The 18,070-nt window shown below is 38.0% G+C and overlaps 1 protein-coding gene across 2 annotated transcripts in view; it reads left to right on the top strand.

Annotated features, from left to right (window-relative positions):
- Nucleotides 1–6,707: 6,707 nt before the first annotated feature.
- The window catches only part of LOC133587118 (A-type voltage-gated potassium channel KCND3-like), a 210,758-nt gene continuing 199,395 nt past the window's right edge, over nt 6,708–18,070 (top strand). For both annotated transcript variants that reach the window (XM_061939593.2, XM_061939586.2), the window contains exons 1-2: nt 6,708–6,854; nt 15,562–16,732. In XM_061939593.2, coding sequence (XP_061795577.1) covers nt 15,630–16,732 — 1,103 coding nt within the window. In that variant the 5' untranslated portion in view covers nt 6,708–6,854; nt 15,562–15,629. The remainder of the gene's footprint in view (nt 6,855–15,561; nt 16,733–18,070) is intronic.

Raw genomic sequence — 18,070 nt, 5'->3', positions numbered from 1 at the left:
GACATTAAAAGAGCATAACTGATGCAACCACCCATTTCTACAAACCCTGTTTCCATATGAGTTGGGAAATTGTGTTAGATCTAAATATAAACGGAATACAATGATTTGCAAATCATTTTCAACCCATATTCAGTTGAATATGCTACAAAGGCAACATATTTGATGTTCAAACTGATAAACATTTTTTTTTTGCAAATAATCATTAACTTTATAATTTGATGCCAGCAACACGTGACAAAGAAGTTGGGAAAGGTGGCAATAAATACTGATAAAGTTGAGGAATGCTCATCAAACACTTATTTGGAACATCCCACAGGTGAACAGGCAAATTGGGAACAGGTGGGTGCCATGATTGGGTATAAAAGTAGATTTCATGAAATGCTCAGTCATTCACAAACAAGGACGGGGCGAGGGTCACCACTTTGTCAACAAATGCGTGAGCAAATTGTTGAACAGTTTAAGAAAAACCTTTCTCAACTAGCTTTTGCAAGGAATTTAAGGATTTCACCATCTACGGTTCGTAATATCATCAAAGGGTTCAGAGAATCTGGAGAAATCACTGCACGTAAGCCGCTAAGCCTGTGACCTTCCATCCCTCAGGCTGCACTGCATCAACAAGCGACATCAGTGTGTATAGAATATCACCACATGGGCTCAGGAACACTTTAGAAACCCACTGTCAGTAACTACAGTTGGTCGCTACATCTGTAAGTGCAAGTTAAAACTCTCCTATGCAAGGCGAAAACTGTTTATCAACAACACCCAGAAACGCCGTCGGCTTCGCTGGGCCTGAGCTCATCTAAGATGGACTGATACAAAGTGGAAAAGTGTTCTGTGGTCTGACGAGTCCACATTTCAAATTGTTTTTGGAAACTGTGGACGTCGTGTCCTCCGGACCAAAGAGGAAACGAACCATCCGGATTGCTATAGGCGCAAAGTTGAAAAGCCAGCATCTGTGATGGTATGGGGGTGTATTAGTGCCCAAGACATGGGTAACTTACACATCTGTGAAGGCGCCATTAATGCTGAAAGGTACATACAGGTTTTGGAGCAACATATGTTGCCATCCAAGCAACGTTACCATGGACGCCCCTGCTTATTTCAGCAAGACAATGCCAAGCCACGTGTTACATCAACGTGGCTTCATAGTAAAAGAGTGCGGGTACTAGACTGGCCTGCCTGTAGTCCAGACCTGTCTCCCATTGAAAATGTGTGGCGCATTATGAAGCCTAAAATACCCCAACGGAGACCTTCGGACTGTTGAACAACTTAAGCTGTACATCAAGCAAGAATGGGAAACAATTCCACCTGAGAAGCTTAAAAAATGTGTCTCCTCAGTTCCCAAACGTTTACTGAGTGTTGTTAAAAGGAAAGGCCATGTAACACAGTGGTGAACATGCCCTTTCCCAACTACTTTGGCACGTGTTGCAGCCATAAAATTCTAAGTTAATTATTAATTGCAAAAAAAAAAAAAAGTTTATGAGTTTGAACATCAAATATCTTGTCTTTGTAGTGCATTCAATTGAATATGGGTTGAAATGCAAATCATTGTATTCCGTTTATATTTACATCTAACACAATTTCCCAACTCATATGGAAACGGGGTTTGTACATCCATCCATCCATCCATTTTCTACCGCTTGTCCCTTTCGGGGTCGCGGGGGTGCTGGAGCCAATTTCAGCTGCATTCGGGCGGAAGGCGTAGTACACCCTGGACAAGTCGCTACCTCATCGCAGGACCAACACATACAAAAGTAAAAACAACAACAAAAAAAACATATACACTGTGGTGGCCTCTGCGGTCTTCCACGCCATCGTCTGCTGGGATTGGGGGAGCATGGCCAAAGACAGGAGCAGACCCAACAAAGCAACCAAGAGAGCCGACTCCACCCTCGGCCGCCCACCGACTCTCGGCCAGTGTTCAGTCCGCATGGATGAGCGAGGTTTGTGCTCATTGACGTCAAAGGTGAAGTGCATCAAAAAAGTTCACCCCCAATTTAGCCGGACAGTTGTTGGTAGCTGATAGATTTTAGCAGACTTGTTAGCCTGATGTTTTGCGCCGACTTCGATGCTACGTTCTGTTGTTGTCTTTAAACATCGCTCGGGTCAAAGGCTCACTAATGTGGAGATGTGTTATTGATGAGGCAGGAGCTATAAACATACTTGCCAACCTTGAGACCTCCGATTTCGGGAGGTGGGGGGCGGGGGGCGTGGTCAGGGGTGGGGCGGGGCGTGGTTGGGGGCGTGGTTAAGAGGGGAGGAGTATATTGACAGCTAGAATTCACCAAGTCAAGTATTTCATACATATATATATATATATATATATATATACATCCTGAAATTATGCAAACAAAACTGTGTTTAGATAATTGATACTTCAAACTTGCATAAATAAATCTTAAGGAATATAACATAACTTGGCTTCTGAGAGCTTCAAAATGTAATGAATAAAATGCTAAAGTTGTTGATAAACAAGCAATTATTTTAATAATTAAATATGGTCATTTTAAATGAATTATGATCATTTAAAATTAATTATTTCAAATATGTTTATTTTAATGTATAATTCTATGGCTGGATGTAATAAGGAGTCAGAAAAAATACAAATAAAAATACAATTAATTTTGATGTTTTTAGCAAAATATAGTAAAAATGTATTTGTATTTTTTTATTTTTTTATTAATAAATATATTTGTTTTTAGGTAAGATAAACATAATAATACAATTTGTCTCTAGTCTGGATGATTTAGTTCTTGTCACCCTGTTGTCCTCCCGTCATGAAAAAAGGCTGTCCTCACTCAGGTCGCATGGAGCTGGAGGGGGCGCGGCCTCCAGTTCCGGCTGAAAATCAGGAGATTTTCGGGAGAATATTTGTCCCGGGAGGTTTTCGGGAGAGGCACTGAATTTTGGGAGTCTCCCGGAAAATTCGGGAGGGTTGGCAAGTATGGCTATAAATGAAGTCCATCAAAAAGTTCAGCTTGAGAATGTCGCGGTGATGATAGTAGCACCAAAAATTGGCCCCAGGTTGTGTAGAATTTTACCTTTAACCCGGAAACGGATATGCTTTTAAATGACTTTTTAAATGTATTTTTTAGAAATCCATGATGTAGTGATGCCGCACGATTTGAAGCTGATTTTTTGTTCATTTTTGGCTATTTTGCATGCAGGATGTCTGCATTAAAGGGTCTAATGGCAAGCCACACTCTGTAAGAAGCAATGATTGCAAACTGTGGTAGAAGCTCTTTCACAGAAAACTTTGAAGATCCGTCACTTTCCTCGTGCGGAACATCTTAAGCAGACTTTCTACACTCGAGTCCTTCAAAATCATGAACATTCTGGAGACGGAACAGAGAAAGCCCCAGAGGAGACTACACAAGAATGATCATCCATTGACAGTTGATTTAATTGAAAATGAAAAACTACTCTGACAAATTGCTGCAGATGAGTACTCTATCAGATTATGTGCTCTCATGGGGTGGGTGTCTATTTTTGTTTTTTTTGTCAAGATGCTGCAATTCATTAAATCTGACTTTCATCCCATCGGCATCCCCAGGTGCGGGCAAAGGCCTCACAAAACAACGTCTCAGCTGTTGCTCTGTGGCTGACACTTACATTAGAAGCGCCTTGTATATTGTTCACTATTATTTTGATACAGACCCCATGAGATTGTGTTTGCACTTAAATCAAGATGAATAAGGCAGTGCTAAAGAAACGAGACGTCTTCCTTCATTTGCGTTACTGCCCTTTTTGTTATGAAAAACATTCCCTTAAAATCAATCCTAAACTCCAGCATCCACGCTTTTGCTCACGTCTCAATTCCCGGATGCCTTGCATGATGTGTCTGAAGCTCATCTTGATATATCAATGGGCTGAGCATCAATAATAGCCCTTCTGTCCTGTCTCTGGCTTTATTTGCTTCCACACAGACACAAGGCCATCCATTCAAAGGCATCCAGCCACAGTAGTCCCATGAGGTGCCTGGATGGTCCTCGCGACCTGCCTGGGGATTGAATGAGAGACTTCAGTGATCCCCAATGACTTTAACGTGATGATAAAAGCTTCAGCTTCAAATATTGCGAATTTGGGGGGAGGGGGGATATATATATGTATTTTTATTTTTTTTCCAAAACATATTCTACATGTTTTGTCCTAAATGAAGTATTTTCAAGCATAAAAAAAAATAAAAAAATTAAAAAAATAAAAAAATATATATACCGTATTTTTCGGACTATAAGTCGCAGTTTTTTTCATAGTTTGGCCGGGCTCCAGTGCGACTTCTATGTTTTTTTCCTTTTTTATTATGCATTTTCGGCAGGTGCGACTTATACTCCGGTGCGACTTATACTCCGAAAAATACGGTACATATATATATATAAAGATATAGATAACACAGTCCCAGGATGCACAAACAATGTTGAAAACGTGTTGAATTAGGTTCTGACTTTTAGCAACGCAAACCTAACATTGAAACAACATGTTTTTTGACAACGTTTAGTCAATGTTGGGTTCTAACATTGATTTGACCATTGAAATTTGGGTAATTTTCCAAACAATATTTTACAACACAAATACAAATTGGAAACAACTTGGTTTTTGACAACGTTTTAATCAAAGTTGGGTTCTGACATTGATTTGACCATTGAATTTTGGGTAATTTTCCAAACAATATTTCACAACACAAATACAACGTTGAAACAACATGCTTTTTGACAACGTTTAATCAATGTTGGGTTCTAACATTGATTTCACCATTGAAATTTGGGTAATTTTCCAAACAATGTTTCACAACACAAATTAGAAAAAATTTGAAGATTAATTTTACTTTTGCAACCTTATTATACTATTGGCTAAGTTTTATATTCATAAATGTAAGTTTCTCAATACCCAACCTGTTTGTTGTGCCTTTAAAAAAGAATTAGAACTCTACGTTAAAACACTCTCTACCTCTAACAACCAAAAAGTTGTGAAAACGATGATGCTGTGTTCCAAATTTAAATTATTTACTGAACGTGTGTGAGCCTATGGCTTTGCACTTTGTTATATATACTGTATATTAGGGCTGCAACTAATGATTAATTTGATTATTGATTAATCGATTAATAATCGGATAAAAGAGAAAAACTACATTTCTATCCTTTCCAGTATTTTATTGAGAAAAAAAAACAGCATACTGGCACCATACTTATTTAGATTATTGTTTCTCAGCTGTTTGTACATGTTGCAGTTTATAAATAAAGGTCTATAAAAAATTTATTTAAAAAATAATACAATAAAAAAAAAAAAAAAGAATTGCCTCTGCGCATGCGCATAGCATAGATCCAACGAATCGATGACTAAATTAATTGCCAACTATTTTTATAATCGATTTTAATCGATTTAATTGATTAGTTGTTGCAGCCCTAATATATATATATATATATATATATATATATATATATATATATATATATATATATATATATATATATATATGATGACTAAATTAATAGCCAACTATTTTTATAATCGATTTTAATCGATTAGTTGTTGCAGCCCTAATATATATATATATATATATATATATATATATATATATATATATATATATATATATATATATATATATATATATATATATATATATATATATATATATATATATATATATATATATATATATATATATATATATATATATATATATATATATATATATTAGGGCTGCAACAACTAATCGATTAAATCGATTAAAATCGATTATAAAAATAGTTGGCAATTAATTTAGTCATCGATTCGTTGGATCTATGCTATGCGCATATACATATATATATATATATATATATATATATATATATATATATATATATATATATATATATATATATATACACACATACACACATATATATATATATATATATATATATATATACACATACACATACACATATATATATATATATATATATATTAGGGCTGCAACAACTAATCGATTAAATTGATTAAAATCGATTATAATATATATATATATATATATATATATATATATATATATATATATATATATATATATATATATATATATATTGCATTCTATTTTAGTTACTTTATTGAGTTTTCAACCCCCTGGCGCAGTTTTGTACTGTTTTTGTTCTGTTTTTTGTACTGTTTTTGTACTGTTTTTGTACTATTTTGATTATTATTATTTCTCAATGGTTTGTAAATGCTGCAATTTATAAATAAAGGTTTATAAAAAAATACAAAATAAATACAAAATAAACAAAAAAAAACAAAAAAAACGTGCTAGGTAGGTAGGTAAAAGTGACGCGTTGTTATGACGTCACGTTACAATCCACATGCTGCCAAAAGGTACCGTAAAGCGGAAACGAACAAAGTTTGAACGAACTGTTTTCGAAAATTCGAGTCATTTGCTACCACGATTTGGTGTAAAAACTCCGAATGAAGTTTAAACACACGACACTGCTGCATTGCGCAAGAGATGAGAAAACTTGTGGAATGTATCGAATGTGACAGGATAATTGTGTGGCAGCGGAGTGTGAGGGAAAGGAGGAGGCTTGACGACACCTTCCGTGAGAGACATTCGGACTTTTTGACAAGAGATGTCTTCTTTCTGCTTAATAAGCGCTCATTGACGCTACACTAAAAGACCTAAAAGGCATCAGGGGACGTCCACTAACCGTGTCGCCGCTTCCTCTCTCTCTCCATCAGCCGCCTCGATGCGCTCTGCTCCTCCGCGCATGAGGCTGAAGACCCGCCGGCCGAGGGGAGCTGCCAGCCGCTTCTTCCCTGCTGGATGGACCGCGGTTCTGTTCCTCAGTCCCATCCAGCTTTGGACTCCCTTTCACTTTTTCCTGGTGAGTTTCTTCCTTTTATTTATGTCAAGAAATGTGTCTTGACTGCCGTAGAAAAATGAATGCTTCCCGGAATTGTCAGCTTGTTTATTTGAAACTCACTTCAAATTCAAACTTGCGTTTGACCGACTAAAACGACCTTTATCATTGTGGAAAAAAAACCCACACATTTTCAGATTCAACAGGTTTAAAAACTGTTGATATGTTCATTTTTTTTGCATGTACTTTTGCACCAAAAAAAAAGGAAAAATAAATGTTTTTACAAAGCTCAGCAAATATATGTTTATTTCAGTGCTCTGTTTTAATCAATCAATCAATCAATGTTTATTTATATAGCCCTAAATCACAAGTGTCTCAAAGGGCTGCACAAGCCACAACAACATCCTCGGTACAGAGCCCACATGAAGGCAAGGAAAAACGGACGTCGATGTGAATGACTATGAGAAACCTTGGAGAGAACCCCCCCCACCCCAGGGGAGACCGAAAGCAATGGATGTCGAGTGGGTCTGACATAATATTGGGAAAGTCCAGTCCATAGTGCAGTGGTTCTCAACCTTTTTTCAGTGATGTACCCCCTGTGAACATTTTTTTAAATTCAAGTACCCCCTAATCAGAGCAAAGCATTTTTGGTTGAAAAAAAAGAGATAAAGAAGTAAAATACAGCACTTTGTCATCAGTTTCTGATTTATTAAATTGTATAACAGTGCAAAATATTGCTCATTTGTTGTGGTCTTTTTTGAACTATTTGGAAAAAAAGATATAAAAATAACTAAAAACTTGTTGAAAAATAAACAAGTGATTCAATTATAAATAAAGATTTCTACACATAGAAGTAATCATCAACTTAAAGTGCCCTCTTTGGGGATTGTAATAGAGATCCATCTGGATTCATGAACTTAATTCTAAACATTTCTTCACAAAAAAATAAATCTTTAACATCAATATTTATGGAACATGTCCACAAAAAAATCTAGCTGTCAACACTGAATATTGCATTGTTGCATTTCTTTTCACAGTTCTTTTTGACAGACATTTAAAGGGGAACATTATCACAATTTCAGAAGGGTTAAAACCATTAAAAATCAGTTCCCAGTGGCTTATTTTATTTTTCGAAGTTTTTTTCAAAATTTTACCCATCACGCAATATCCCTAAAAAAAAGCTTCAAAGTGCCTGATTTTAACCATCGTTATATACACCCGTACATTTTCCTGTGACGTCACACAGTGATGCTAATACAAACAAACAGCAAGGTATAGCGACATTAGCTCGGATTCAGACTCGGATTTCAGCGGCTTAACACTGTCTGATAAGATAATTACTAACAACTATGAACTAGGTTTACAGCATATGAAATACATTTGGCAACAACATGCACTTTGAGAGTGCAGACAGCCCATTTCAGGCGCGCTAAGAACATATATTTTTCCACGATTTCAGCACTCAGGTTAACCATACCTAAATAGACACAAAATACTGCATTACACAAGACTACCTGAATGTACTCGAATGATTGAAAAAAATAAATGTTTTTAAGCTAAATTATTGGTAAACACAGTTTATGTATAATAATTTACGTAAAACCGCGAGTAATGAATAAAGTTTTCATCAATTAATATATTCTGTAGACATACCCTCATCCGCTCTCTTTTCCTGAAAGCTGATCTGTCTAGTTTTGGAGTTGATGTCAGCAGGCCAGGGAAGCTAGGGTCGATATTCTTCTCTTGATCATTTTCGGTGGCATAAGGGATGGTGTGAGCCAAGACATCCAGGGGGTTTAGCTCGCTCGTCTGCGGGAACAAACTGCCGCCATTGCTTGCCGTGCTACCGAGGTCCTTTGTTCCTGAATTGCTCACATACTCCGGCAGATTCAATGGGGGTCTGGCGGCAGATTTCTTTGACTTTATCGTTGGAAATGCATCTGCTTTGAGTGTCGCAGGATATCCACACATTCTTGCCATCTCTGTCGTAGCATAGCTTTCGTCGGTAAAGTGTGCGGAACAAATGATTGACCATTTCGTCGGCTTTCCCCACACCCTCGTATTTTGAACACATTTCGTCCAATTTCTTGCCACTTTCGCATCTTTGGGCCACTGGTGCAACTTGAATCCGTCCCTGTTCGTGTTGTTACACCCTCCGACAACACACCGACGAAAGTGAGAAAATGGCGGATTGCTACCCGATGTCACGTTGTGACGTCATCGCTCCGAGAGCGAATAATAGAAAGGCGTTTAATTCGCCAAAATTCACCCATTTAGAGTTCGGAAATCGGTTAAAAAAATATATGGTCTTTTTTCTGCAACATCAAGGTATATATTGACGCTTACATAGGTCTGGTGATAATGTTCCCTTTTTAAAAAAATCTCACGTACCCCTTGGCATACCTTCAAGTACCCCCAGGGGTACGCGTACCCCCATTTGAGAACCACTGCCATAGTGGATCCAACATATCAGCGAAAGTCCAGTCCATAGTGGATCCAACATAATAGTGAGAGTCCAGTCCATAGTGGGGCCAGCAGGAAACCATCCCGAGCGGAGACGGGTCAGCAGCGCAGAGATGTCCCCAACCGATGCACAGGCTAGCGGTCCACTCCGGGTCCCGACTCTGGACAGCCAGCACTTCATCCATGGCCACCGGACCTGTGTAACTCCCCCTCCACAAGGGAGAGGGGGAGCAGAGGAGAAAAGAAAAGAAACGGCAGATCAACTGGTCTAAAAAGGGGGTCTATTTAAAGGCTAGAGTATACAAATGAGTTTTAAGATGGGACTTAAATGCTTCTACTGAGGTAGCATCTCTAACTGTTACCGGGAGGGCATTCCATAGTACTGGAGCCCGAATAGAAAACACTCTATAGCCCGCAGACTTTTTCTGGGCTCTGGGAATCACTAATAAGCCGGAGTTCTTTGAACGCAGATTTCTTGCCCGGGACATATGGTACAATACAATCCGCAAGATAGGATGGAGCTAGACCGTGTAGTATTTTATACGTAAGTAGTAAAACCTTAAAGTCACATCTTAAGTGCACAGGCAGCCAGTGCAAGCCTCCACACAGATAGACAGACAACATTCACACTCACATTCACACACTAGGGCCAATTTAGTGTTGCCAATCAACCTATCCCCAGGTACATGTTTTTGGAGGTGGGTGGAAGCCGGAGTACCCGGAGGGAACCCACGCAGTCACGGGGAGAACATGCAAACTCCACACAGAAAGATCCAGAGCTCGGGATTGAACTGAGGACTACTCAGGACTAGGGCTGAAACGACGCGTCGACGTAGTTGACGTCATCGGTTACGTAAATACGTCGAGGACGTTTTTGTTCGTCGACGTGTCGCATATTTACGTCACACTACCGTCATGGCGGAGCGCAAAGCAGACGATGCGAGCGGTGCGAGCGAGGGGTAAAAAGCACGCCAAAAGTCGTCAAAAGTGTGGGAGTATTTCAATAAACGGCCTAAGAAGAAACGCTACTTTTACTCCGCTACTTTTATCTACATTCAGCTCGCTACTCGCTACTAATTTTTATCGATCTGTTAATGCACGCTTTGTTTGTTTTGGTCTGTCAGACAGACCTTCATAGTGCCTGCCTTACTGGTGACGTTTCACTTCGTTCCACCAATCAGATGCAGTCACTGGTGACGTTGGACCAATCAAACAGAGCCAGGGGTCACATGACCTGACTGGCTCCGAGCTAACTTCGGGTGTTACCATTTAGTGGTCAATTGTACGGAATATGTACTGTACTGTGCAATCTACTAATAAAAGTTCCAATCAATCAATCAAAAGTGTGAAGGAAAAAAGACTGACTGCACAGTTCCTGTCTTCACAATAAAAGTCCCGCTCCATCGCGCCTGCGCTTTCAAAATAAGAGTCTCCGAAAGCCAGCGCAAACAAGCTAGCAAGCTACGGAGTTTGCCGCCAATGTATTTCTTGTAAAGGGTATAAAAACGAATATGGAAGGTGGACAAATAAGATGCCAAATAACAACCACTTTCATGTGGTATTAGACAGAAAGGAGGAACTTTTTTTCTCCTCCATTTGAAAACGTGGACGTTACCAGCACTACTTCCTGATTACAATCAATGCAAGTCATCAGAATCAGGTAATACACCAACTTATATTCTTGTCTTCATGAAAGAAAGGAATCTATATGTTAAACATGCATGTATATTCATTAAAACACCTTTAACATGTAAACAAAAACGGCAAAATAAATAAATATAAATTATATACTGTATATATCAATGTATGTATATGTATATATATATATATATATATATATATATATATATATATATATATATATATATATATATATATATATATATAATGTATGTGTGTGTGTGTGTGTGTATATATATATATATCAATCAATCAATCAATCTTTATTTATATAGCCCTAAATCACAAGTGTCTCAAAGGGCTGCACAAGCCACAACGACATCCTCGGTACAAAGCCCACATACGGGCAAGGAAAAACTCACCCCAGTGGGACGTCGATGTGAATGACTATGAGAAACCTTGGAGAGGACCATACACACATATATATATATATATATATATATATATATTTATATATATGTATATATATATATATATATATATATATATATATATATGATATGTGTGTGTATGTTACTCAGTACTTGAGTAGTTTTTTCAACAACATACTTTTACTCAAGTAAATATTTGGGTGACTACTCCTTACTTTTACTTGAGTAATAAATCTCTAAAGTAACAGTACTCTTACTTGAGTACAATTTCTGGCTACTCTACCCACCTCTGCTAATAATGTTGTTGTATGCACACTGTGTCGAGCGGAAATGGCCTATCATAGCAGCACAACGGCAGCGTTCTTGCCATCACCATCAACTAGTCAATCGTCCGCGTGAGTATATGTTGTCATCATTACACAAAAACATGAATGTGTCATTTGTATCTGCGTTGTAAATTCATAAACTACAGCACCGTTTCGCTCTGAGAGGAGCGTTTGGCGTGCCTGTTCAGTGTTTACAAAGACGCGCTCCTCTTTAACGCCAACGTTAATTAGTTGTGCAAATACCTTTTACAACATTAACAATTACGTATACTATGTACAAACGAACAATTAACTTTCACTTTAATCATACTATCATTGTTGTGTTATTAAGCAAAATAAGCAAAAGTTTTACTTTTGTTGAAATGTTTACACTGTTGTTACAGAATATTTCGTTTTGCACTTTTTTGTATTGGATGTTTATCTTTATTTTTGCACATTTTAGCAAATAAGCAATACTTTTACTTTTGTTGAAAAGTTTACACTGTTGTTACAGAATATTTCCGTTTTGCACTTTTTTGAATTGGATGTTTATCTTTATTTTTGCACATTTTAAAGCAAAATAAGCAATACTTTTACTTTTGAAATGCTTATACTATTGCAGAATATTAAGATTTGCACTGGATGTTTACTTTTATATTTGCACATTAAAAGCAAATAAGCTACTTTTAATTTTGTTAAATGTTTACATTGTTACAGAATATTTTGTCATGTTGTTGTCAATGTTGACTGAGTGGCCATACTTTTTTTTTGTAAATAAAAGCCATGCCTTTTGAAAAAACTGGCCTACATTTATTTTTTCATCTTCATTTTAAATAAAAAAAATAATCGGTAAAAGGAAAAATAATCTATAGATTAATCGAAAAAAAATAATCTATAGATTAACCGATTAATCGAAAAAATAATCTATAGATTAATCGATAGAAAAATAATCGTTAGCTGCAGCCTTACTCAGGACCTTCGTATTGTGAGGCACATGCACTAACCCCTGTTACACCGTGCTGCCCACACCAAAATTCATCTATTTATTATTATTCTTCTTCTCCAGATTTTGGCGCTCTCTACCTTCCACATTTTTCATCCGATTCAAACCGTTCCAACTTCAAACTGTTCAGCCTATTCGGGAATCGCAGGCTTTCCCTTGACAAATTCCAAAAATTCCCAGATTTCATATCTTATGTATTATTTATTTATTTATTTGACCTTATCTATCCATTTGTTTATCTTTAATATATTGTGTTGGATTGAATCTATGTTTGCATATATTCATGTGTGTCTATATCTGTTATGGGCACTAGGGGACAATTACCTTGTGAATTGAGTGGGTGGGTATTGTAAGGGTTGGGTTTATTATGTTACATATTGTAAAATGTGCAGATACCTCAACTTATTGTTGCCATGATTCACTATGCTGTACTGTCTGCAAAATTCAATAAAAATATAAAAAATAAAAATAAAAATCCCAGATTTCCCAGAATTCCAGGTTTTCCGGGACATTTTTCCCATTCAAAATGAATTGCCCATTTTTAAACTTCCACCATTTCCAAATTTTTCAACCAATTCAAATAATTCCATCTTTAACATAATCTAGTCATCGTGGACATTCAAACTATAATTTTTTCAAGTTACATTTTTTTTCCAGGAATTCCTTGAATTCCCGTTTTTTCAAACCCTTTTTTTACCTTTTTTTTTTTCTGTCGACTACTCCTTTCACATTTTTCAACCGGTCCACCGTCAAATCATTCCTCTTAATCAGGACAAACAACTAAAGTTGTTTTTTGAACTGGAAAAATTCCTGGTTTTCCCGAAATTACAGGAATTCCGTAATAACAGTTCTCAATTAAAAATGTTACTACTTCAACATTTCTCGACCAATTAGCAAAATTCGAACACAAACTTTTAAAACTAATTCAGAATTGTTTTTTTTTTTTTTTGCATTTTCAAAAAAATCCCTCTTCCGAAATTTCCAAATTTCCATGAAATTCCCATTGAAAAGACTGGGACATTTTTCAAAGTTCCACAACTTCCACCTTTTTCATACGATTCAAACCGTTCCAACTTCAAAATATTCAGCCTGTTCAGGAATTATGTGCTCCCTTTCAACAATTAAAAAAAAAAAATCCCGGATTTCCTACAATTCTCAGTTTTTAGGGACATTTTCCCCATTCAAAATGAATGGGACATTTTTCACACTTCCACAATTCTCGAATTTTTCAACCTTTTCAAACCATTCCAACGTCAACACATTCCACTCATCCTGGTAATTCCAACTAACACTTTCTCAAGTTCCAAACCAAATTCAGGTTTTCCTGGAAATTCTAATTCTTCAATATTCAAACTATTTTTACATTCATACTACATTCTGTCAGAATTTCAGTTCAACTTCAGCATTGGAGCATTTACACACAATTCCTTCTGGAATTGCCTCTTCTAGTTTAATGTTATCTCTAAAGAAGCATGAACACTTGAGGATAACACAAATTACAGCCACAGCAGTAAAACAAATCAAAACCGTTTCCAAAGCATGTATTTCATCCGTCCACAACAAGAAAAATATATTTTTTGGGTGCTTTTCTGTAGATTTGGACTAAAAGCTGCCGAGCGTGATTGCTACACACTAAAAAAATGCTGGGTTATTTTGAGAACCCAATTTATGAGTTGCGAGTGTTGGGTTAAATTTTTGAGTTATTTTTAGGAAGAGCAATCCATTTTTTTGGTTATAGGGTTTTTCTTTTAACTAAATTTCTGGGTTTTCAAACCTATGAACCATTTTTGGGTTGTTTTTCAACAAGTAACGCATTTTTGGGTAAAATGCTTTTTTTAATTAAAAAGGTACTTTTTTCTTGAAGGGAATTTTATCAAGAATTAATCTCATTAACATTATTTACAATCACACATCTTATGTACATGAAAATATTTGAGCATGCTGTATAGAACTACTAATGTCATGATCCGTCATGTTTGTTTAGTTTTTGACTCCCTCAGTTCCTGTTTTGAGCACCCCTGGGTTTGTGTTTTAGTTGCCATGACTGCAAATTGTTTTCACCTGCCTCTGATTAGTGTTCGGGACGCTCACCTGCTCCTGGGCACTAATCAGAGAGCTACTTGTTCCCTGCTTTTCGCCACACTCAGTCTGGCTTTCTTATATGCTTCCACGCAACAGTTACGACGGCTACTAATTTGATTCCTGAACTAAGCTTCGCCATTTTGTTTGCCTGTTTACACGTTAAGCTGTTCTTGTTAGCTATTCCGTTAGCTTCCCGTGCTATCGGCACGCTAGTGCTCTTTTGTTTGTATCCCGCATGATTTATGGACAATAAATAATTTCCTTACCTACACCTTGCCTCCGCAGTACCATCTGCATCCTGGGAGAACGATCCACGCAGTAAAATGCGACCCCGACTATGACCATACACGGCAATTCTTGTAAAAAAAAATGTCCCTCATGTCTTGGTTTTGAGTATATTTTAATGGAATAACAATACTTTTGATCAGTAGTTTGGAAGGAGTAGGACAAACCAGCAGTAAAATTGATCATTTTTAACCAACTATTGGGTCAAGGAGCGCTAAATTGCACAACCGAATAATTGGGTTTGGGATAACCCAACATTGTAGTGAGCATAACTCAGCTTTTGTGTTAAATAATTAAACCCAATAGTTTGGTTGGGAATAACCCAAAATTAAGTCATCATAACTCAACTTTTTGGTTAAATAATTCAACGCAAAAGTTGGGTTGAAAAAATGTACCCAAAATGTTGAGTTAAAATACCTCACATAAGGGGTTCGTCCTTTTCTGAACCAGCAGTTGGGTTACAATTGGGTTATTTTTTAACCCAACATTTTTTAGTGTGTACTAATCTATAGTTGTATCCCCTTTTACCACACGTCCTTTAGATGTCAGCTGATTTTGAGCGGCGTCTATCCTGAAGGTGAGCAGCACTACTTCTGCAGACTGCTTCAGCATGGCCACAGGAGTCGCAGCATGGCTCCCGTTCGCCCGGGCAGCCGCCATTGGCTGGATGCCCGTGGCCAGCTGCCCCATGCCCGTGGCGCCGAGGGACAACTGTCGCAGACAAGACGAGCTCATCGTCCTCAACGTCAGCGGCCGTCGCTTTCAAACCTGGAGGACCACTCTGGACCGTTACCCCGACACCCTGCTCGGAAGTTCCGAGAAAGACTTCTTCTACAACGAGGAAGCAAAGGAGTACTTCTTCGATCGGGACCCAGATGCGTTCAGGAGCATCCTCAACTTCTACAGGACGGGGAAGCTCCACTATCCTCGCCATGAGTGCATCTCGGCCTACGACGAGGAGCTGATCTTCTTCGGCATCATCCCCGAGATCATTGGGGACTGCTGCTACGAAGAGTACAAGGACAGGAAGCGGGAGAACCTGGAACGGCTGCAGGATGACCAGGAGGAAAACAAAGACCTCAAGCTTCCCAACATGAACTTTAGGGAGACCATGTGGAGGGCTTTTGAGAACCCGCACACATCCACCATGGCCCTGGTCTTCTACTACGTCACCGGGTTTTTCATCGCCATCTCCGTTATCACCAACGTGGTGGAGACCGTGCCATGCGGTCTTACCGCCACCCAGAAAGACATGCCTTGTGGAGAGCGCTACACGGTGGCTTTCTTCTGCATGGACACCGCCTGTGTCATGATCTTCACAGTGGAGTACCTTCTCCGCCTGTTCGCCGCGCCTAGCCGCTACCGCTTCATGCGCTCCGTGATGAGCATCATCGACGTGGTGGCCATATTGCCGTACTACATCGGCTTGGTGATGACCAACAACGAGGACGTGAGCGGCGCCTTTGTCACACTGCGAGTGTTCCGCGTGTTTCGCATCTTTAAGTTCTCGCGGCACTCGCAGGGCCTGCGCATCCTGGGTTACACCCTCAAGAGCTGCGCTTCAGAGCTGGGCTTCCTCCTCTTCTCGCTCACCATGGCCATCATCATCTTTGCTACGGTCATGTTCTACGCCGAAAAGGGATCCAGCTCCAGCAAGTTCACCAGCATCCCAGCTTCCTTCTGGTACACTATTGTTACCATGACGACACTGGGGTAAGTCATGGACAAACACACACACGGTAACACTTTAGTATGGGGAACATATTCACCATTAATTAGTTGTTTATTAACATGCAAAATAGCAACATATTGGCACTTAATTAGTCTTATTCTGTATGGCCTTATTATACAACCAGTAAGCTATTAACGAAGAGTCTTCCCTCAATAACCTCAGAATTATTGCTTATTAGTAACCCTAACCCTTATATGTTCCCCTAGTGTCCAAATAACTCTAAATTAAGTCTTTGTTACTTAGAATATGTTCCCCATACCAAAGTGTTACCGAAACATTTCCATCATACTTTAATGCACACTTCCTTGTAAAAGACAGGCTTGTGTCATGTCAATAAGTGTCTCAAAGTTGGAGTTTTTCCTTGCCTCCATCTAAAATGATGGCCTACTGATTGAGAGTTCATATTTTTTGGTTTAAAAAAAAGTCTAATCTTGAGTCTGTGGTTTTAAAATGCCTGAACTCCAGCGTCCAGATTATATTTTAAGTATATGATATGGGACTTTTAATGTATGATTACGAGGGCTGCAAATAACAACTAATTTGATAATCGATTAATCTGTCGATTATTACTATGATTACTCGAATAATAATCGCATAAAAGAGACAAACGACATTTCTATCCTTTCCAGTATTTTATTGAAAAAAAAAAAACAGCATACTGGCACCATACTTATTTTGATTATTGTTTCTCAGCTGTTTGTAAATGTTGCAGTTTATAAATAAAGGCTTATAAAAAAAATTAAAAAAAAGTAGCCTCTGCGCATGCGCATAGCATGGATCCAACGAATCGATGACTAAATTAATCGCCAACTATTTTTATAATCGATTTTAATCAATTAGTTGTTGCAGCCCTAATGATTACCTTATAATAGATTTTTTTTCTTCTATAAAACGTCATCCAATAGTTGTTTTTGCCTAAGTTCTTAACTCATTCATTAGCATTGAATTAAACCCTAAAGGTTTATTGAATTAAGAGTCCTTCTTTTTTATCATGGTAATATTTGTCTGTTTTTTTCCGTCATTTCTGACCTAGCATTTATTTGACTATTTATGTCTACCACGGTCTCGAAAAGAAAAACCAACCAACTGCTTTGCGAGGAATTGATTTAAAGGCACCATAAAGTAAAAAAGCACTGTGTTTAGAGCCTGGAGGCAAATACTCCCAGGAGGGTTCTTCTGTCACATTTATTATGATTCAACGCACTTAATATTTCACAAGCTCATGCGCTGGGTGAGCTTGGCGGCCGTGACCTGCGGGGTGAACGAGAAAGTGTTGCTGAAGTTTGCTGTACTGAGATGGAATATTAGTCCCTGCAGTT

This window comes from Nerophis lumbriciformis, linkage group LG03 (genome assembly GCF_033978685.3).
Source record: "Nerophis lumbriciformis linkage group LG03, RoL_Nlum_v2.1, whole genome shotgun sequence".
Taxonomy (NCBI): Eukaryota; Metazoa; Chordata; class Actinopteri; order Syngnathiformes; family Syngnathidae; genus Nerophis; species Nerophis lumbriciformis.
The sequence above is the reverse complement of the archived record's forward strand: the minus strand, read 5'-3'. Positions and strand labels throughout refer to the sequence as shown.